General features: G+C 36.6%; 9 protein-coding genes across 9 annotated transcripts; 7 read left to right on the forward strand and 2 right to left on the reverse strand.

The window, feature by feature from the left end:
- Positions 1–227: 227 nt before the first annotated feature.
- BDF20DRAFT_811360 (uncharacterized protein) lies at positions 228–1538 on the reverse strand (the record flags this gene model as incomplete). Its single annotated transcript, XM_053076683.1, has 1 exon — positions 228–1538. A coding segment is annotated over one exon (1311 nt), but the record flags the coding sequence as incomplete, so codon positions are not given.
- Positions 1539–2466: 928 nt separating this feature from the next.
- On the forward strand, positions 2467–3057 carry BDF20DRAFT_35482 (DASH complex subunit dad4). Its single transcript, XM_053075264.1, has 2 exons — positions 2467–2839; positions 2989–3057. Exons 1-2 carry the CDS (start codon positions 2615–2617, stop codon positions 3001–3003), a joined length of 240 nt encoding a protein of 79 aa, XP_052940569.1. The 5' UTR covers positions 2467–2614; the 3' UTR covers positions 3004–3057.
- Positions 3058–3110: 53 nt separating this feature from the next.
- Positions 3111–4419, reverse strand: BDF20DRAFT_909110 (uncharacterized protein; the record flags this gene model as incomplete). The annotated part of the gene is made up of 3 exons (XM_053083552.1): positions 3111–3767; positions 3856–4089; positions 4180–4419. 3 exons carry the CDS (start codon positions 4417–4419, stop codon positions 3111–3113), a joined length of 1131 nt encoding a protein of 376 aa, XP_052940570.1.
- A 329-nt stretch (positions 4420–4748) lies between these two features.
- On the forward strand, positions 4749–6960 carry BDF20DRAFT_831365 (uncharacterized protein; the record flags this gene model as incomplete). The annotated part of the gene is made up of 10 exons (XM_053078441.1): positions 4749–4759; positions 5034–5094; positions 5155–5244; positions 5306–5346; positions 5631–5961; positions 6028–6070; positions 6202–6227; positions 6288–6622; positions 6655–6734; positions 6794–6960. The coding sequence occupies 10 exons, from the start codon at positions 4749–4751 to the stop codon at positions 6958–6960; spliced, it is 1185 nt and encodes a 394-aa protein (XP_052940571.1).
- A 65-nt stretch (positions 6961–7025) lies between these two features.
- Positions 7026–7678, forward strand: BDF20DRAFT_919792 (uncharacterized protein; the record flags this gene model as incomplete). The annotated part of the gene is made up of 2 exons (XM_053084654.1): positions 7026–7438; positions 7504–7678. Exons 1-2 carry the CDS (start codon positions 7206–7208, stop codon positions 7676–7678), a joined length of 408 nt encoding a protein of 135 aa, XP_052940572.1. The 5' UTR covers positions 7026–7205.
- A 1165-nt stretch (positions 7679–8843) lies between these two features.
- Positions 8844–10118, forward strand: BDF20DRAFT_35613 (uncharacterized protein). The gene is made up of 3 exons (XM_053075270.1): positions 8844–9041; positions 9108–9798; positions 9991–10118. Exon 2 carries the CDS (start codon positions 9112–9114, stop codon positions 9718–9720), a length of 609 nt encoding a protein of 202 aa, XP_052940573.1. The 5' UTR covers positions 8844–9041; positions 9108–9111; the 3' UTR covers positions 9721–9798; positions 9991–10118.
- BDF20DRAFT_35605 (uncharacterized protein) lies at positions 9480–12224 on the forward strand. The gene is made up of 2 exons (XM_053075269.1): positions 9480–9860; positions 9958–12224. Exons 1-2 carry the CDS (start codon positions 9837–9839, stop codon positions 11917–11919), a joined length of 1986 nt encoding a protein of 661 aa, XP_052940574.1. The 5' UTR covers positions 9480–9836; the 3' UTR covers positions 11920–12224.
- A 283-nt stretch (positions 12225–12507) lies between these two features.
- Positions 12508–13883, forward strand: BDF20DRAFT_950064 (ADP-ribosylation factor). The gene is made up of 4 exons (XM_053084867.1): positions 12508–12814; positions 12922–13014; positions 13176–13421; positions 13501–13883. Exons 1-4 carry the CDS (start codon positions 12667–12669, stop codon positions 13557–13559), a joined length of 546 nt encoding a protein of 181 aa, XP_052940575.1. The 5' UTR covers positions 12508–12666; the 3' UTR covers positions 13560–13883.
- Positions 13884–19798: 5915 nt separating this feature from the next.
- On the forward strand, positions 19799–20182 carry BDF20DRAFT_844025 (uncharacterized protein). The gene is made up of 3 exons (XM_053079592.1): positions 19799–19943; positions 19970–19971; positions 20021–20182. The coding sequence occupies exons 1-3, from the start codon at positions 19865–19867 to the stop codon at positions 20120–20122; spliced, it is 183 nt and encodes a 60-aa protein (XP_052940576.1). The 5' UTR covers positions 19799–19864; the 3' UTR covers positions 20123–20182.
- The last annotated feature ends 85 nt before the right edge of the window (positions 20183–20267 follow it).

Consider the following 20267-nt stretch of genomic DNA (forward strand, 5'->3'; position numbering starts at 1 on the left):
ACAGTCGTTTAATTTTCAGTTCAATGAAAATGGTTTATGTCTATAATCCATTTTAATCTTACCAGAAGACGGCTGAAGACTCTGATAATGAGCTCTGCTACAGGCCATTCGGGATCATTTAAAACTGTCATAATATCTTCGAGTGTTTGGTTCAAAATTTCACGATATTCGTAAACAGAAATAGAGTCTTGCTTCCTCGATTTACATCTGTGAGGATGCATACGGTATTAGCACTCGAAGAAACATTCTATACATCCTTTCCAATATGATACATACTTTGACATCAAAAATTCTAAGACAAAAGAGGCACTACTCGCTGCTGCTTCGGTACTCGACTTCCATGCATTCGCTGCTCTTTGTGTCAATTTATCATCTAATATTTTCAGCTGTTTTACATTCTGATTTTTTGTTGCTTTCTGATACTGAATCGTCCACTTTTTGAACCAGTTTCGATGGGAAGTGGCATCCGTAATCGCGGCACAACATTGTACCAACTGCATGAATAAAGCACTTGTAATGTGAATGGATCGATTATCCTGCAATCTATAACGACGTTGCTTGCCACTATCAATAACTGCAGTTAAGGAACCTATACTGGTCAAAATTTCTTCAAAGATCCATTTTCGCTGTTTAGGGTAATGGCTGAAAATATTTTTCAATATATCAAGGGCACAATATTTGAGTTGCTCATACAGGTTGAAAGTGGAATAGTCGTTCTTTACGCTACTGTTATTGGTGGTTACCCTGTCATTACTATCGTCGAATAAAATACATGAATTGATAGTATTATCAATAAATTCGTGAGAAAATGGAGCTACACTGATGTAGGCAATAATAACAAGGACATCATCGCCAAGCTCCTCAGATTGAATGAGCGAATAAAGTTGGCGGAAGAAACGAATGATGTTGGGTAGGAATGTGGCAATTGTCCTTTTATGGGCTTGTGAAGAAGATTGTATAAGTTTGACAAAATGGTATGCTTGAGTGGTTGTAAATAAATCATCATCACCCTCGTCTGCGAACAGACTCAAATCGATGATCGGATATATTGTAAAGTCTAATTGGTTTCGTACCAGATGTAAACAGCTCGTCACTAAATCTTTTGACAAAAGCTTCTTATTGCTATCGCTGCTGTTATCCACCAATAATAATACCTCAAGAATCACACAACATGCTTCTAATGCTTCTGCTACAGTTGTTATCATTCTTAAAGCACTTTTTCCATTCTCTTGAGGATTCTTACTGTAATGATCTATTGCATCCATCTCAGTAGCAACTGTTACATTATTTTCCATCAAGCTGACTACCTTACTGAATTTCTCCATATCATCGATGGAGTTCGTCGATTTATCACGTTTGACAACGTTTCGAGTTAAAAAGAGAAATTTCCTCATTACTGTGATGTCTAGCATAGGTATATCGTCGTTGTTGCTGAAGGTTAAAAGTGAATCACTTTGTTTGATCTTATCTTCATTAAATTTGTCGAGATCAGCGCAAATCATCTTAATATAATGGTTCAATCGACTTGAAATTACTGATAGGTATTAAAGGTAGTGGATAGATTAGAGAAAAGGGAAGAAAATGCATAGTAATTTCAAAAACTTACAGTCGGTGCCTGAGGATTCATTGCTACTAGACATAGTCGAAGGGTCATTGAATATGGCCAATGGTGCTTTGAAATTGTCATTGCTTTTAGCGGTATCTGTAGGTTGTAAAGACACTGTCATTTTGTTGGATTTCGATGAAGGCAGCAAGGGTACTTTGAAATTACCATTCTCTGATGCTGGCATCAAAGGCACTTTAAACCCTCCGGGTTTTGATTCTGAGCACTTTCGATTGGACACTAATAGCGGTAAAGGTGTTTCGAATTCGTTTTTCTCTATTGAGGGCACCTTGAAACCATCAGTCCCGATCACAGATTCCCTTGCTGCGACACATGGCGTTGCTATTGGTTCGCTAGCAGAAGTAGGTGTGTAAAGAGTAGGTGATTTGGATGGCTTTTCCTCTGCATTTTGCAGAGTAGATCTTGTTTTCGTTGCTGTAGTTCGATGAACTTTTGACCTTTTTGACAAATCAAATATCTTGCTTTTTGTAGTAGATGGAGGCGTCGCTACTTGAGGAAGTGGTTCCTTATTCTCGGTAAGCTTTTTTTTTTTATTGAAATTCTTCCGCTTTAATGTTGGTACATGAATTCGCACTGTCACCTCTTGAGGTTTTCTTTGTGCTTTAAAACGACTACGTTGGTTCAAAGGAATGTTGTCCTCATCCTCGCTACTTTCACTACTGCTATCAGCATTACTGTCATCGCTTTCTTCTTCAATGATTCTTTTCGGCCGTTTTCTGACTCGTAAGGGTGCGATGTCTTCCATAACTTCCTCATCAATAACAGTACTATTAACAGCCTTCTCTGCTAATGTTGTTGTCATTATGTTACGCCTCCAATCCACTTTACTCAAGGTACACAACAGCTACAAAAGAAGAAAGAATTCAATTCGCGTGTAAAAAAGTGGAATTGAGCGGAGCTGAAACCCAAAAACGCGCTTGAATCGTGTTTTTAAGAAGCCTCAATCATTCTTTTAATTTCTTTGTCTGTCAATCTAGGCGATTTGCAAAGATGGAAAATCCTTACGAACAGCAGCAAAGCGCTTTACTAATCCGTATCGTTACTAATGTCAAAAGGCTCAACCAGACAATGACAGATTTGAACCAGAAGTTAGAGACATTAAACAGGTACAATAGTGATGTGGTACTCATAGCCGACATGTGGTCTGCCTATAATGAGTCTGTCCGTATTCATCTTGACAACACGAAAGCTTTGGATGATCCGAACGATGCAAAGGTGACGACGAAATAGTGAAATGTAGCCAACAATACCAGTGCGTTCTAAGAGAGTCATATATGACTAATAAAATGCAGTTGGAACAAACAATTGATACCCAAAAAACATTGATTCTTTACTTTGAACCGTCTCGTCGCTATTATTTGAAGCACACAACTATTTAAAGAGAAAACTTGACACACACTACCAATATAGATATCTCTTTGATGCATATTTGACAATTTGAATATAGACAAAGCTTGTAGATAATTCATCTCCTTGCATCGTTTTATTAAAGGTTTTGCAGTTTTTGTTCTTTCAAACATTCTTCTAGGATGTCTATTATATTACTAAATCCCTTCAGAAGTTCAGGATCCTGTTCTTCTCTCTCGGCTTGCCAATCTGAATGTGCAAAATCAATCAATCGTAAATCGCACATTTTTGGTGTATCTGTCTCGTCCTCTTCTACCTCCTCGTCCTCAGCAACATTTCCTTTCTGCTTATCTTTTTTGTTAGGCTTGCTATCCTCCTCTAACATATAATTCCATGTCTTTTCTGCTACTGTACGATCTCCCTCGTAAATAAACAAAATCGAGGAGCCGATTAGACGTAAATTAGGATGACTCATGATGACTGCTCTAAGTTCCTTAATGGTGTCTATAAAACATTCTATGATCCATCTTGTATATTTGGTCGGTAACTTCTCTCTGATTATGTGCTGCTTTTCTTCCTGTTGCTGTGGCTCCAATTGATCGACGTCTGTTGTTGTTGTTGTTGGTTGCCGTTGGGAGAGATCATCCACATAAATTCTGTATTCCTCACTAGCTTTACCATACCGTGATGTTGGAAACAGATAAGCTAAAATAGCTTCTTTGATATTTTCGGGTGTCCGGCTCTTCCCGTATGCTTTTTGATAAGTAGCATATCTTCTATCTATTGAATCATAAACCTGAATAAGAAAGACTTAATTCTTTTAGTGATTGTGTTACAAGAGGCAGCAGCAACTATTTCATATCAGCATCCCTGAACCCAGTTACCTTCATACCGCTTATTCTCAATCCTAATGATCCTGAAGTAGTTGTTTTAGAATGGTGAATCATTCTATTTCGTTTTTCTGTTGTTGCATCTTGATCATATAATAGAGATCCCATTTTTAAATCCATAATACAAGGTCTAGTAAATCCATGCGATATATTCTCTAAGCATAAGTTTTGTGAAGAAGAATAAGAGTTAATGATAATATGAGTAGTAAAAGGTCGGATATCGTCTGACTATGATTTGAGTAAAATTTTCAAAAGGATATGATCTGTAGAAGTAGAGGCAGCGTTGGTATCCAGTTTGAGAGGTATATCATTGTTGACGTCATTCAATTCTGTGCTGTCTAGTAATTCTAGTTCTTTTTCTGTTGCAGCACGTAAAGTGCCATAGCATTCCGCGATGAAATCCAACAAATCAGGATAACCTTGGGCATCTTGATAAAAGTCAACTTCCTTTTTAGTGCATGGCTTGACAATTATAAGGTTACTGGTAGGCATGGACATGAGTTTATCATGACCAGCCACTTGCTGATTGAAATAAACCAGAGTTGAAGGACTGGCCATCGGCGGTGAGGTGTTGGAGTGGAAAGTCTAAAGTGAAAAATTGAGCGATCACAGAAAGTTCGAGTTTTTTAAATTTTGGAAAAGGTACAACACAAGTTTTCATATCTTCAAATTCAGACAGTGTCGGTTTTTTTGTGGACGAAAAAATTATAATTTTAGATATTTAATTGAGATTATTTGAATGAAGTTAAAAAAAAATTAGAAAACAAATCCTCAAAAACGAATTGGAATTTGTGCTTGTGACCTGTAATATTGGATAAAGACTTCATGTAATCGAATACTGTCCTGAGCAGTACCTCTGCAATAGCTCGATTTAGTATGTGTAAATTATGACATATAGGTAAGAATATTATAGCCATAATGTTTAGCTATTTTGTCAAATGTGCTTCAAACTTAATGTTATTCGAGTAATAACCACTGAGAGTATTTGATAGACTTACTTCTTTCAACTGCTTTGGTGGATTAACCGAAGAACAATTGAAAGGAGATAAACATCCATATCAGCAAAAAAACCTGAATCATCACAAATTGGTGTTGTAATATATCTATAATAATTTTGATCTGTTTTTGTTGTCTATTTTCTCTTTCACTTATTTTACAAAGTCATGTTCTAGTCGATTATTCTTGAAAAAAAGCGTCAGGTTTTTGAAAACCGTAAAGCAGATGCTTTTGAAGGTAAAAAAAAGTCAAATTATTATCGAACAACGAGTTTAAATTTACAGTATGTATTTCTAGATGCTATATGCGTTGACTGTAAAAAACAAGGTCATTTCACCAAAGACTATTTCAAATGTGATTTTTACAAAACATCCTCTGCTGATGATGGTAAGTTAGATTATCAAAACCAAGATATTAGATAAACAGTTATAAACATTTGAATTTGTAGTTGGCTCTAGCAGAGGCAAGAAAAGAAGTCAGAGCTTTGATGTAAAAGAAAAAGAGAGCCAGGATAGAAGAAAACCTGAATGAGAATCAGAATCACACAATTTGCAGTAAATGTTAACAGCCAGGCCATTCATCCGCAAACTCCCCTCTGTGCCCTGACCACATTCCAAGGAAGACTGAAGTTTTCAAACAGAATTTAGGTGACAATTATCAAGTTTTTACTAGAAAAATTCCGTTTGATAATTGTATTTTTGATGAATACAGAGATAGCCTTAAGGAGGAAATAATTGAAGCCTCATCAACTGTCCGTTATCTGGTATTTAAAGCAAGAATATTCATAAACCATTACGTTTTAAAAAACTCGGCATATGTTGCCCCAAAGTGTCTGCTCACGCAGAACTTTTGGTCACAGTGATTCAAATAATCAATGGACAAACAGTCAAAAACACATCAGTACTTCCAAATGGGTTTATAGAAGCCTACAACAACTTTAATTACCCGTCATTTACACGCTCCAAAATCCTCGTACCAGAAATCTTCCAGTGCATTTCTGAAGCCTGTACGGAGATCGCTACTTCCTGCCTCAACCATATTGTTGAAAATTTTGAACAAAGGCTTGTATATGTTTTGAAGTTAAAGTTGCAAATGATGTTTGTGGTACGTTGAGACTGGAGCGATGCATTATGCTTTCTAAGAACTCACTTTAATCTGTACGTATTATAGTCAATGCACCCATCACTGGCCCATGACATTGTAACCCGTTTCTGTTATCAAGAGATTTGTTGCGGAGAGCCTCAATGGCCAAAAAGCAATTACCTCATTGACAACATCAAACTAAAAATTACAAATTACTGCCAACCTTGGAAGAAACAATTATTTTTCTTTTTTTTTTTTTAGTTTACAGAATGCAAGAGAAGTTTAGCGTAAGTTTGGTTCAAAAAAAATGTACTTTCATATTTCTTTTACTAACTAGAATGATATAGTCATTACCTTCACTGGTTCGTGAAGTTGTGAAGCTTTTTTGCTATCAAGAGATTGTTGGAGGAGAAACATCATGGCCAGCGAGCATTCACCTCACTGAAGAGGTAAAATCAAACATTATCGGCTTTTATCAACCTTGGAAGCAAAGAATGGGGGAAAGGATAAACTTGTCTACTCTTAGTGTAAACCCTGGTTGCTTTGTCCCCTTTTTATTTCTGATCAATGATGAGCTGGAGAAAGAACATGCTGCCCACAAATCCTACGATGTAAGAAGACTCGTTTACCGAGATTATTTTCTGTGCTGCCAACTGCCTCTATACGATGGCGATTTGTCACTGTGAGCGTGAACGCTCTCTCTTGTTTTACAAGGCAGAAGCTACCTCGTGGTTATCACGATCAACTAGAGCTGTTTTATCGTATTTTAAATTCCAGTCATTGCGTTATAGAAAGTAGGTACAAAACATACAGCTGTTAATACTCATTGTACTGACATTCGTGTAAATAATAGTCTCTCATCACTTACTCCAAATAAGTAATACGGTGCTTTTTGGCAACATAATAAGAACCGATGGCTTCTCAGTAGACTTTGTATTCTACAAAAGACGACATGTTGCCCTTGCATCTACATACAAAAATTTAGATTTATCTCTGGATGATTTTAGTAAATCTGAGTAAAACAAACATACGTCCCCATATTTGTTGACCCTAATCGGAAAAGCGTTTTCAGTGCTACTGTTGATTTCAAGATCAGCAAATACGAAAATGAAGCATGAAGGAGTATTATCATTTGACAGGGACTACCAGCCTCTCCAAAAAAAAATGTAAAAAAAAGAAGTGAAGGTATAAATCAAGTTGAAAGCGATATCCCCTTCCTTAGGACCTCCAGTTTGTCAAAACATCATGATTATGTCTCATACATCATGTCAAATATCGATACTCTTTTGGAGTTCTACGGGTCAAGTGGCGCTAAAGATCGTTTTACGCTGTATCAAGGTAAGCAAAGGGTCATTCAGCCGATGGTTAATATGTTGACGCACGGTGCTTCAAAATATGATCGGTCAAGACGAAATCGTATAATGAGGAAGAAAAAAAGGAGAAAGAAGTGGAAGAAGAATACCAGAAAGAAGAAGGAACATGATATTCTGACCGAAAAGTAAATCAGTAGTTTGTTTTTGATCTACAATCAAATATGGCTAATAACTCTTTTTATGGGACTAGGAAAAGGAAGCAAAGTCCCTTCGTACAACCCATGGACAAGGTTCCGCTGGTTGTTTTTGGGGCTGGTATGTTTGGGAAGGATAATGTGAAGCTCAAAGGTTTAAGGTGTGGTGTTGTTGGCAGATTATTTAAAGCACTGAAAAGACGTGAAGCTGAAGGTGGCTTGATTATTTAACAATCAACGAATATAACACCTCAAAACTCTGCAACCTCTGTCATACTACTTTGTGCACCGTCGATACTAAAGGCTTTAAGGGAACAGGTGTATTGTCATGCAAAGAATGCCAAACTGTCTGGCAGCGGGAGTTAACGCATCTTTGAATATGATGACAATATCATTGTCAATTTGGTCGAACAAAGGAAGACCCACTGAATTTCAGCCCTATAAAAAAAGATCACCGTAGCAAACACGGCTTCTCGCAAGAGATTTAGATCATTACAGGTAAAAAGTCTGAACATAAATTACTATCCGTCTCCAAACTAACGTTTTAATTTATTCACAAAAGGTAAGCTAAGTATCTAAAAGTAATTTTTTATTTGTCCAAAAAAAAAACTAATATCGTCTGAATTTGAAGTAGAGTTACTGTAACAACGAAACTTAAACGTAAAAAAAAAAAAAAAAAAAAAAAAAAAAAAAAAAAAAAAAAAAAAAAAACCAAAAAAAAACCTCTCTTTAAACGTAACAACGAAACAAACATGATAAATCGCAACAATTTCAAAGCATTAATGAAGTCAATACTACTATTTTCGTCAAGCACTCAATCAAGTGATATTAGTTATGCATTGCTTTTTTTAATTTCTCGTGGCTGCACAGACAGTCAAAGGAGCTTAAATTAGCTAAGCGCATCCTTTGCATGATCTGATCTGCAAATTGCGCACTGTTCAAATATGATAAAGCTTTACAAACAATAAAATGGCGAATGTACTTTTTATTTTATGCATTCAAATGAAGGCAATCATGAGGTTCAGCATTTAATATTGGGTATATTTAGTTTTTTGAACATAAAGAGACAAATTATAAAGCGTGGACAAGCCATGTTATACGTATACACCCAGCTGGGCGTATTGTTATCGCCTCATTGCCACTTTCTGATTGCGTACCAGCTTTTCAATAAAATTCCCTTTAATCGCTTTAAATCAATCCACCATCAGTGAACATTCGTCTAAAGATTGATGTGAGAACCTAGTTATTGACATATCTACATTAACAACACATTACAGTTGTTTCAAAAACGATGAATAATATTGCCCTCGATGTACTGCTATTGTCCTATGCTACTTATGACCTTAACAAACAATAGTCAACGATAGAAAAACATGCCAACAAGAAAATTATAACACTTGAACACAAGATAATCTATTCTGTAATGGCGGCATAGAAAGTGCACCGTCTCTTTGTACTCTACAATTTTGCACGAAGTATTTGATCACGGGTTATACCCCTCTTTACAAATCAGTTACTCACTGATGCATTTACAAAGTCAGCAGTTAAAAAGAGCAGCAAAACGATGATCTTCTCTTTTGTTCCCTTGTGATAGGTTAAGTTTTCTCTTTCTTTTCACATACTTCCTTCAAAAACTAATTGTTGCTTTACTTACGCACAGGCCTATGGTAAATGACAGTGATATGCCCTCAAATTTTCTAATCAGTAAAGATGAACGTCGACGTATTCTCCGTCAAACAAAGGATTGGAATAAAGCTCTCCTTCCTAATGGAAAGTTAGCGCTTGAACCATGCTTTGTTCACCAGTCTGTTCCTGATATAATACCAATCTTTAACATATCAGAAAATGCAACAATAAATGATGATAGCGAAGCAACATATTCATATCACCAACAGCAGAGGAAAGCAACTCACCTGTGCATGCAAACAAAAACCTATTGGACCAGAAACTTGTTTTATTCGGGCATTGCTGATCCCTCCGATACTCAAACTTTGAAAGCTTTAAAATTCTGCACAACAGTATTTAAAGATGATGGTGAGCTGAAGCGAATCATGTCCGTCAAAAGGAAAAAGGATCTTCATCGTCTACGCTATCAAACAAAAGCAGTAATAGACTTGACAGACATCGCAAGATTAACTTCAGGTTTTGAAAACTATTTGAAAGAAGCTATGGAAGCTTGGCCTGAAGAACCTAAGACTTCCTGGAATAGGTTGGTGCGAATATGGAAGAGATATGGATTTTTATGGCCAGAAAAGCTTTATTTGGGTATGTAAGGTGTTATGAGTTTGGCGGGTTTATTCTCTTTCTTCTAGCAAAGATCTCCTTATTGAAGAAAGCTGTTTTATGAAAAGGTACATTTGAGCCACTGAACCAGTCATTAGATACTTCCATGACAGGCAATACCGCCAATAGTGTAAGACAAGAAAAGAAAGGAAACAATAACATACACCATTCTCCATTTCATATTGACCTTTTTCTCATGCGTGCCCATTGTTTCGTGAAAATTATAGCCAATGAGTGATATTAATCCAAAAAGTCAACAGCTACCATTTTTAGAGCAGAGTAGGCCTTCCGAGGATTATGTTATTGTTTGTCGCGCAAAATTACGGCCTATTCATGAGTTTTTTCCAGACATATATGCTGATCAGAAGCAGTACATTGAAGCCATTATCAACCATTTCGTGTACAACAAAATTGATGAGACCTCAAATGTAAGCAGCTCTTTTTCAGAAAGACTACAGGAACAGGCTGACTATTCTGAGCCTTCAAATAGAAGTCGAAGCAGTCTTAACAATGATTACAAAGCACAGATATCAACAGAACGAAAGAAAAATATAGGTACTTTGTCCGATTCCGCTACAATTGCAGCAGGTGAAAGAAGAAACGATAATGAGTGGAAAATAGCCATTAACCCTATTAATCCTTCTACATCTGCTGCCAACCGTACGAAAGACCTAACATCTTCAGCTTTTGAGGAGTCACAGAAAAAGAAAGCACCAAATAGAATTCCTCATGATCAATTCTCAAACGGATGTTGCTCACGTACTTCTAGCAGTATGAACACAAATAGTGGTCACTTAACATCTTCCTCTGCTGAATCCAGTGATCATACTCAGCCCACGAGTGAGTTGCCCTCGCCTCACAGCAGTAAAAAATCTCGAACTGTGTATGTAGATACGAACGTTATCATTACTGTGCAACAGCTATTTAATGACCAGCAGCAGATGCATGAAAGCGGCGAGAACATCCGAAACCACAATCAGCGGCAAGACCTTGAGCAAAAATGTAATGTTGAGCAGCTGGTAGAAAAGGAACTGGGCAAGCCTATCAAAGAAAGTGGTAAGCTTCTGGAAATTGCGATTGCTTCAAATATCACGGCGGATAGCAGTATAAATGTAGGCTGCGTGAAGATTGAGAAGCAAACCCTTGGTAACGACAAGACAGGTGTAACATTTTCAGGAACAGTCTGTAGGACATTCACTAAAAATGCTGCCTTAATGCATGACAGTAATGATTTGCAAAGCTGTTATGCTGAGAGTCATTATACAACCGCATCAGGAACAATAACTACTACTGGCACCTCAGTATCATTTGAAGAACATTCTTCACAAGGCCAGAATCCCATAGTTTTGTCAGCGAGACAGCTAGAAAAGCAGCCACTACGGTCATTCCAGCAATCAGGCTTTACGTGCGAAGATATACCAGAAGAGTATAATGGAGAACATGATGAGAGATATGAATGGTCTATGTCTTCCTCAGCATCTTCAAACTCATCAATACCAGAACCTACGCCTACACAAAGCATGCAAATGACTGGAACTGTTGAAAAGAGCTTACCTATACGCGAAGAAAGCAACAGTTCTAGCCACATCTTTGATAAGGAGCTTATGAATACGCCAACCGAAGCAGAATTATTCAAAAGAGAAATACAAAAGAAATTAAAAGCACGAGAAAACGCGTACGCCGCGATTTGCAGAAGTATATTATGTTTAGGAACCCCACTTTCAAACGCCACTAGTAGTCAGGTTAGGTACTACGATGATGATGACGATGGTGATGATAATTATTATGACGGAAATGAGAAAAGTAAGGAAGAAGAAGAGACAAAAAATGCGTACGAACAAGAACAGCAAAGTGGAAGACAGCAACAGCAACGTTCCGTGAACAAAACTGCTCGTACAATGACACCAAGAAGCAGACTAAGTAATAGAACAGCATCCTCCTCAGCGAATCTGTCACCTGAAGAATATCATTTACGAAGAAGGACTAGAGAGAAAGAGTTCATGAAATTACTGCAACATCAAGAGTCGAAACAGCAAATATGGACAAGAGCAATGCGGCAATCTAGTCTACGATATTGGTTGCAGGACATCTTCGTCATAAATAATTCTCCACACCAACAGCATCGATATCAACAGCAACGACAAAAACGTATGGCTACGGAGTGCCAAAATGAAGAAGCAGCGATCTAGTATCAGTAACAGAATCGGCAGGTACCTCTACTTCTATTATACTGCTACATCAGCAAAATAGCAATATATATAGTTCTCTTATAAACATAATGCGTAGGGAAATGCATATCGTTTATTAACATTCTAAGAAATTTTGAAACCACCATTAAGCGGGCAACTGCTAATTAATGTATAATGTCTCCTAAATTGAATATCACTCTACCCTATTAATTTATTTCTTTTTTTCTTTCGAAATTTACCAAGTTGCTACTACATATTTCTTACAATGGTTTTCGGCCACGTATAATAAACTTTTCAATCGTTACAAACACTCCTTTTGTTTTTAGCTATACAGAGCGAAAAGCTGTTAAATGAGAAATGAACACGACACAGATATGTCGCATGACATCAAATTCAAAGAGCAAAAAAATATGATATCAAGCAAATTTATCAGATTCTAATATGTAGTACGAGCTAGTTATTTAGATTGTTGCTATCTATTCATAGATTTATGCAAAACAGTAAGACTTTCATGGCTCTTTCATCATAAAAAGAGGTTGTTTGGTCTGCTGTAATGAAATCTTTCAGCACAGTTAAGGATCGATCTGGGGAGCCAGTGATAACAGAAAGCATCGGAGTTACACTAAAGCTATCAGCACAGGCTTGATTGGAGAGAGACCTTTTATTTATAAATTTAGTTGGGATTGTTGTTTTTCTTCTTTTCCCTTTCTCTCAACAGTATAGTTTTTCTTATTTTAACAATCAAAAATGGGTATTAGCTTTTCTTCAATATTCTCTGAACTCTTCGGTAAGAGAGAAATGCGTATTCTTATGGTCGGTCTTGACGCCGCTGGTAAGACTACCATTTTATATAAGCTCAAGTTAGGTGAAATCGTCACAACCATTCCCACCATCGGTAAGAATGATTATCTTTCGTCATCTGCACGACACATATATACTTATCTGTCTGTTAATTTCGACATTTGGATATTATCTATTACGCAAATGTTTAAACACACTTAGGCTTTAATGTCGAAACTGTCGAATATAAAAATATCTCTTTCACTGTTTGGGATGTAGGAGGACAAGATAAAATCCGTCCTCTTTGGAGACATTGTAAGTTTTCAAAAAGAAAGCAACTTACTTATAAAGAGCGCAGATAAAGAAGGACGAAAGTGAAATAATGCTGAAATAGGCTGGCAAATTAAGACCATCTCTTCCAAAAGTGCGAACTTTAACGCGAATTGTAATGACATATTTTTTCTTTTTCTCTTTAGACTTCCAAAATACCCAGGGCATTATTTTCGTTGTTGACTCTAATGATCGTGATCGTATTTCTGAGGCTCGTGATGAACTTCAACGTATGTTGAACGAGGATGAGCTTCGTGACGCTCTCTTGCTTGTTTTTGCCAACAAGCAAGATCTTCCTAATGCTATGAACGCTGCTGAAATCACTGATAAACTCGGTCTTCATTCCTTGAGAAACAGACACTGGTACATTCAAACTGCATGTGCTACGAGTGGTAAGTTCATTTAATTGAATCTCCCTTTCAAAATGAATAATGTTTGACACGCACGCAACTTTACAATCGTATGAATTAGGTGATGGTCTTTACGAAGGTTTAGAATGGTTATCATCCAACTTAAAAAGACGCTCTTAAATAACTAAGCTAATAACAATGGTCAATTTTGTTTGAGACCTGGAGAATTCTGTCAATTATATACATATATATACACACTTTATTACACACACATTTTATTATCTTCTAAAAGTCATACTTGTTACATTAGCTAAAATGATAAAGCAAGGACTGGCCATTCATCCTTCTTACAATCGAACAAGCTTATAAAACCAACATGTCCTCTCGTTTCCGCCTGTTTAATATCTTACTATCAATTACTATCCACACATATTATATTTACAAAATAAAGGATGCTTACAACAGAGGGAAAAAGTAGAACTTCTTGATTTGTGACATTACACGTGCTTTATAGCCTATTTTCATTGAGAAAATCAATCCCAATTTTGTGCTTCTCCACCGCGAATCTTTCTTTTTTTTTTTGGTTTGGCTCTTTCTGGTAAGCTTCTAGTTACAAACGATGGAAGTGGCTGCAAAAGCGAAGTTCTTAAAGCCTTAAAAGAGTTGGATTCAGCTCGTTGCAATGAAAAATGGGCGGATATTCCAGAATTAGTAAGGAAATATCAAAAAATTCCACCCGCAGGAATCAGGTACGAAAATTGATCTTCAGGAACAGGTGTGTAATTATAGTTGGAAACCGCCTTTGCATAACCCACATTAATGCGAACAGTGTTGATATTGACTGTTAGAATGGAAGCAGAACACATTTTGCTTAGCTACGTTAATCAAAAAGCACGCCGAATAGTGACAAATTCTATAGCCGGTCGTGACAGTGCTATTGATGAAGAGAAAGCAGCTATCAAGCATTTTCGGTATCATTATTGACGATACAAATGATGCTTTTTATCAATTAGATGTTCCAAGTCATATATCCTTTCCTTTGACAATAACTGCCTCTGAAGTACAAATTATTGTAGCAAGGCTAATAGATATCATACAACCTTAAATACAATTAATTTAGTGGCTTCGAGTCGCCAGGTGATTGGCAAGCACAAGTATTATGATAATATCTAAAGGTATTATAAACAATCTTACATATACTAAATTAGAATCACGACGGTTTCCAAGAATTAATTTAGCAAGGGTTTATTATAAAACAGGAAGATCTGTCAAAGCAATAGATTGTTTGCAGAATTTGGCCTTAAAATTAGAAGATGTACAGCATGGTTATGGACTGGTTTTATCAATACAAGCGAGAGTGATTAAGGTACGTTTGAAAGCATACTTCAACAAAATATACATGTAGATGAAGTTAAACAAACCACTGCCATTAATAGTCATTTGCTCAAAAAGATGGTAATAGGTCGGATGATTTGGATCATTATCTCGCTGATGTCAGAATGACTGAGGGCAACCCTAAGGAGCAGAATAAAGCATTGTCGTATTGAATGGAGGAGTGCCATTACCGCCCAATTTATTCAATTAAATCAAAGGATAAACAAAACTGCAATAGGAAAAAGGTAACAAGAAACTAATATTCTTACACTTTGCTATGTTAAGAGGTCCGTGGAACAGACTCTGAACTTAATGCATCATTACTTAAACTAATGTACTAATCATTGGCCAGCTGGATACAAGATGCATAAATGCTGGATTATCTTTCGCCATTATATTCGTTATGTGAGTCGAACCTTTCAAAAAAGGGGTTTATATTCCTCTTGATCACAGTGCTAATGAACTTGATTGGAAATTTTCGTCTACTTCCACTGTTAATACCACTAATACAACACCCACATCATGAAGCGATCATACAACAACTGTTGTGAAGGAAGCAATGTCCATAACCAAATTCGTAGATTCCTTAAAGTCTTTATAAGTCGCTATTAACAGACGAACCTATGCGATTCGTTTCATAGAATTCTCGAGCTGACCTATTTAATGAACTCAATATACTATGCAGTAGGTTGGACGGTAGCAATAAGAGTAGACAAACAATTGGATGGAAGTATGAACATAGTAACAGCTCCGGCACTTCAAAGACATCCGTGTATCATGTTTCTTTTTTAGTCAAGGTACGGAAGTTTACTGTAGCAAGCAATAAAAGCGGCTTTGGCAGTTTAGCATGGCACGTTATCCAATTCATCCTATACTCCGGTTGGGTGACCGTAAGGAAGCAAATTCTGCCGTGTCTTATTCATTGGAATCGTTGTCTGCTCCCAAACAATTTTCCAGACTGTTGTACTTTCAAAAGTGAGAGAATGCTTATTTGAAACGAGGATTTTCTTGAGGATGAAGAGGCATACGCGCTGGACAAAGATTTAATATAGCAAATTTGAACAAGGCTGCAGAATATCAATCGTATAACCTTGCATCAACAAGCAAATTATTGCAACCATCAGAAGAATACAAAAAGTCTACAGCCCTGCGACACGAACAAAAACTGTTAGGAGAATTTGTCGAGGCAAATGAAACAAGAGAGCAGAAGAAAGCAACTTTTATGACAACCAGCAATATTGCTTAGTAGCTTCAGTAGCTGGAGTAAGTAATTAGTAGTACACAGTTAGTCAATAAAAAATATCAGTTAAAAACCACTTAAACAAGAAGGAAAAGACTATTTACGTATTCGAGATCAATTGAGTAGTCTATTGAGTTGTTGTTGATGTTACACTTAGAGCATCGGGTATCTATCACCGATGATAGAGGATCAAGGTTTGTACCGTGAGTATAGCATAGCCCCTGTTCAAAGGGAAAAAAAAAAAAAAAAGAGTGCATTAAATTTAGTAAAAGGTGTATTCACTCAATAGATGATGAGAATCAAGGGAATCATTACTTACAATTAGTTTGGTTTCTATTTTTAAATTCAAGTACTAATTTTCTCGTTACAGATGTACTTTATTGGAAAGCGTCGCCTTGAATATTTCTTGAATTATCTGTATTGTTTGATCTATCGAAGAAATAACCAGCTACCGGGTCATATGGGAATGATACTAAATTGGATATTACCTATACCATATGCCAAACCGCTCAACAATTATTTGCACAACATCAAAAAGGGTTTACATTGCTTGCAGATTGAATAAAATTGTGATATCGCTTCTTGAGCAAACATCAGAATCATTACAGAAAGAGAAACGAAGTCAGTGGAACTTACTCATGACTTGGGCATTTCAAATTGGCGGCTCCGCCTGTAGGTTATATATTCTACAGCAGTGTAAGTGCTAACCTTCGCACACTATCAATAGATGAGTAGACACTGCACGTACAGAACTATTTTAGCCTGTAATGAAAATAGACGTATTAGATATATGACAGAAACAGTCAAGTTTCTTGATAAAGCAAGTGAATAGAGTTTTCGTTCTTTATGAACTTGCTCTACAGCAAACGTCAATGGGGGAACTAACTGCTGCTATGAATTTGATTAAATTGAGTAATTCTTTTGCGAGATGATTTTTTGCCCAGTTGGCATTCGAGGTTCTTACTTTCACAACCCTACAAGTATTCGAGATTAGGTACTTCTCCTGCCGTTGAATTTCAATTAAAATTCTACAAGCTGGTATATATCTTTATCAGAGGCGACTATTGAATAACGGCATAGTAATATCAATTGAAATGGAGGAAGGCAACGGATATTTGAAGCAAGGTCTTGTGCTTACAAGAGCGCAGAGGCGAAGATTCGATTATCAGAGACAGTAGAAGGCTTTGAAGCGGTATTCTCAATGTAACCAAATCTGCTGCATGTCTATACGCAATCATCGAAAAGAATGGGACTCCCAATAGCAACAGTCAAGTTAAAGTGCAGCATTTCGGAAGGACACAACCTTTTCCACTGTATGTGTACTAAATGAGTAGCAGCAAAAAATACGAGCCAAGCCGACAAATGATATAACGTACACTGTAAGTATCCTGAATAATAAGTTTGTCTCATTTCCTGGAAGCTGCAATTTCGAAGAGGATGAAGACCAGGAGGGGGACGAGAAGTCAATACTACTTCTCTAATTGTTCTACCTCCAACAGTTTGAACTTCCACCATCCACAGTACTCTTTTCGAAGATAGAGTAACATAGTCAGCGACACGATTTCAACAAAAACTGCAGCCATCAATAACAGCACCAGTTCAGGGATTATAAGCAAGAAAGACGAAGGAGAAGAAGTCAATCAACATTCAGTCAGCAGTTCAAAGAGAATTCATTAATCAGTATTTAATCACAATCAGCAGCAATCATAGAAAGCTGAAACCATCAGAAGGCCGTTTGTAGTACTACTACAACTTCTACAAACAGAAGAGGAAAAGCTGAAGAAGAAAAGACGGTCCACGTTTTTCAACACAGTAAGATCACACATTTTTCGTGGCAATAGTACAAGTGACGATAATAGCAGCGATAGAATCAACGTAAAAGATCAGCAACTAGCAACATTTGAAGCACATCCACAGCGGAAGTAGCAATTTTCTGACAAGGGTGTTGGCTGTGATGATGCTGGTTCTTTAATTATCAATGTATATACAGCTTAGTTGCTCGAAAACTGGCGAGAATTGTTAATACGGCTTTGGATTATGGTAAGTGCTACTTATACGTATGTCAAAAACGTGCAAAAAAGCCATGAAAAAATTGAAGAAGCCAACCGGTGATATTAACGCACTGGTGTATCATCAATTGGGTCAAGTATTTCTTTTAAATCATACTATTACCAGCGGTGTTGACAGAGAAACTTATTACAAAATTCCCAAAGACGCTTTCAGTACGGCGTTGATCATTGACCCAAAACATGTAGAAACGAAAATTGTAATAGTCTTTCTTTAATATGAACAAAAGGAATACCCCTTAGCTAAACAATTATTAGACAGGGTTACAAAGGGTTCAGGATGGAATCAAGCTAAAGTATGGTAAGGGATTATTTTAAGATGGAAGCTGATCACAAGCTGGAGCCACCTACTCACTCAAAATTTGTTCATGAACTTTCCATTTGACAAACGCGATCAGGTTTCTCTTAGAAACAATTTATGAGAAGTATGGATAAATAAAAGACGCAAAAGGCTGTTACATTTATGCTTTACAGCTAGAGGTTTCGCATACACAACAAGCAATATGGGACCTTCCTCAATTTTTATAGTTAATAGTTTAAATAAGATAAAAGCATAACAGAAAACGGAACCGGACTAGGTTGTTTACAAAAGCACATTTATTTTTAACGCATTAAATAGAATATACAAAGCTAGGAGTGATATACAAGAGAGCTGCTGATAGGGAGAGCCTAGTGCAAACTAAAAAAGAAAAAAGTTAGAACCGATATGAAAGTTTCGAATATAAAAGATAGAGTTATAATATGGTAGTGTAAGATAGGGGCGAAAGAATTATCTTCAACATTCAATGGGGTAGTAAGTCCCATGTCTGTTGAACTATGCCTAGTTTCTTAATCATCATCCACACCATAAACAACTCTTCCTGCTAAGTTCAGTGATATTTACCTTTCTTCAATTATATCAATTTATGGGATAGTGTATCAAAAAGGAAGAAAAAGCAAAGCCTTCTCCCGGTCCTTAACAAATTTATATTTCTAACTGAGTTGAAACAAAACAGCTTCATTCCAAAAAATTTTTGATGAAGAACAAGAGTCCATATGTATAAGCCACAAGAGCAGCAATTTTAGTGAACTCAATAACGTGACGAGCAATATCAAAATTGGGAGATGTTTACTTAAGGCAACTGTAAGCCTTTGGAAACATTTGGCTTACAATTTGCTTCATCAATAGTAATGTCGACCTTTCTTCTTTTGCATATAAATTAGACAAAAAGGAATTAAAGAAAGGCTCACATCTACAACTTAGTAGAAAGTAAAACTGAGTGTTGAAATAAAGTTCGTCGGATGTAATTAGTCAAAAAATATCGTGTAACAAGTCTTTAGACTATGAAATACAGTGTTTTAACTACTATTTCAGACTTTTCACAAATTTTATTGGACACTATTAAATCTTAATTTAGACAACTTTCAATTATTTTACGATGAAGCGGTATATTATTCTTGGACGATTTCGCTGATAATCAATTATCCAGTATCATCCAAGCAGCATTAAGGATGGCGTACAAGCTAGTCCTAAAAATGAGTGCTCATAGTAAAGAGGTCGCTAAGAAAACTCTTATTGGCGTGACTTTGCAATAGGACGAGCTACAAAAAGCTTGACAACTTTTTCGTCATTTGACGATGTGTTATAAGACCCAACCAGATGTTCGTCAGTGCCTTTTTCGGAACTTTGCCCAATGATAAAGACGTGTCTTTCTTTTCTCGCGTTTTGTTGTCAAAGTTAGATTATAATGAAGGGGTTTTTTTAAACGAGAATAAGATCCCTTCTTTTCCGTATTTCGCTTTTTTTGTAACTTACAGCTCTATTCATGTACAAAAGTTTCATTATACAGAAGATTAGATCTATTAAAGAAAAGCATAAGAACCAGGTTAAAAGGAACCCATTTGGTAAAATGCTTGATAATTGTAGGAGAACCGTCAGATCAAGATATAAGGATTCTGATATTTGTTGTAATTTTTTAGAGCATACCAAGTGTCGAGACTGCTATGAACCAGGTCATTTTGACAAGCGTTACTACAAATGCAAGTATTACAAAGCCGTAAATGCTGATGATGGTAAGCAATAAACCTAAATCTATCTTACACACAGCACTTAATTGCTTGTGAGTAACCTCCTTAAAGTTAGTAGCAGTGGCAAAAAGAGAAAACAGAGTGACCAAGTGAAAGAGAAGAAGAAAGCAGTTAAACGGAAAAAGACCACCGCACAAGCTG

This window comes from Mycotypha africana (genome assembly GCF_025528875.1).
Source record: "Mycotypha africana strain NRRL 2978 chromosome Unknown BDF20scaffold_1, whole genome shotgun sequence".
Taxonomy (NCBI): Eukaryota; Fungi; Mucoromycota; class Mucoromycetes; order Mucorales; family Mycotyphaceae; genus Mycotypha; species Mycotypha africana.

What these genes read in the sequence shown, in the direction of transcription:
- BDF20DRAFT_35482 (XM_053075264.1), top strand. Translation starts at nt 2,615, where the DNA reads ATGGAAAATCCTTACGAACAGCAGCAAAGCGCTTTACTAATCCGTATC.
- BDF20DRAFT_35613 (XM_053075270.1), top strand. Translation starts at nt 9,112, where the DNA reads ATGGTAAATGACAGTGATATGCCCTCAAATTTTCTAATCAGTAAAGAT.
- BDF20DRAFT_35605 (XM_053075269.1), top strand. Translation starts at nt 9,837, where the DNA reads ATGACAGGCAATACCGCCAATAGT. An exon ending in CAGGCAATACCGCCAATAGT is followed by an intron (nt 9,861 to 9,957) that starts GTAAGACAAGAA and finishes TGAAAATTATAG; the next exon opens with CCAATGAGTGATATTAATCC.
- BDF20DRAFT_950064 (XM_053084867.1), top strand. Translation starts at nt 12,667, where the DNA reads ATGGGTATTAGCTTTTCTTCAATATTCTCTGAACTCTTCGGTAAGAGA. An exon ending in CACAACCATTCCCACCATCG is followed by an intron (nt 12,815 to 12,921) that starts GTAAGAATGATT and finishes AAACACACTTAG; the next exon opens with GCTTTAATGTCGAAACTGTC. An exon ending in AACTGCATGTGCTACGAGTG is followed by an intron (nt 13,422 to 13,500) that starts GTAAGTTCATTT and finishes CGTATGAATTAG; the next exon opens with GTGATGGTCTTTACGAAGGT.
- BDF20DRAFT_844025 (XM_053079592.1), top strand. Translation starts at nt 19,865, where the DNA reads ATGTACAAAAGTTTCATTATACAGAAGATTAGATCTATTAAAGAAAAG.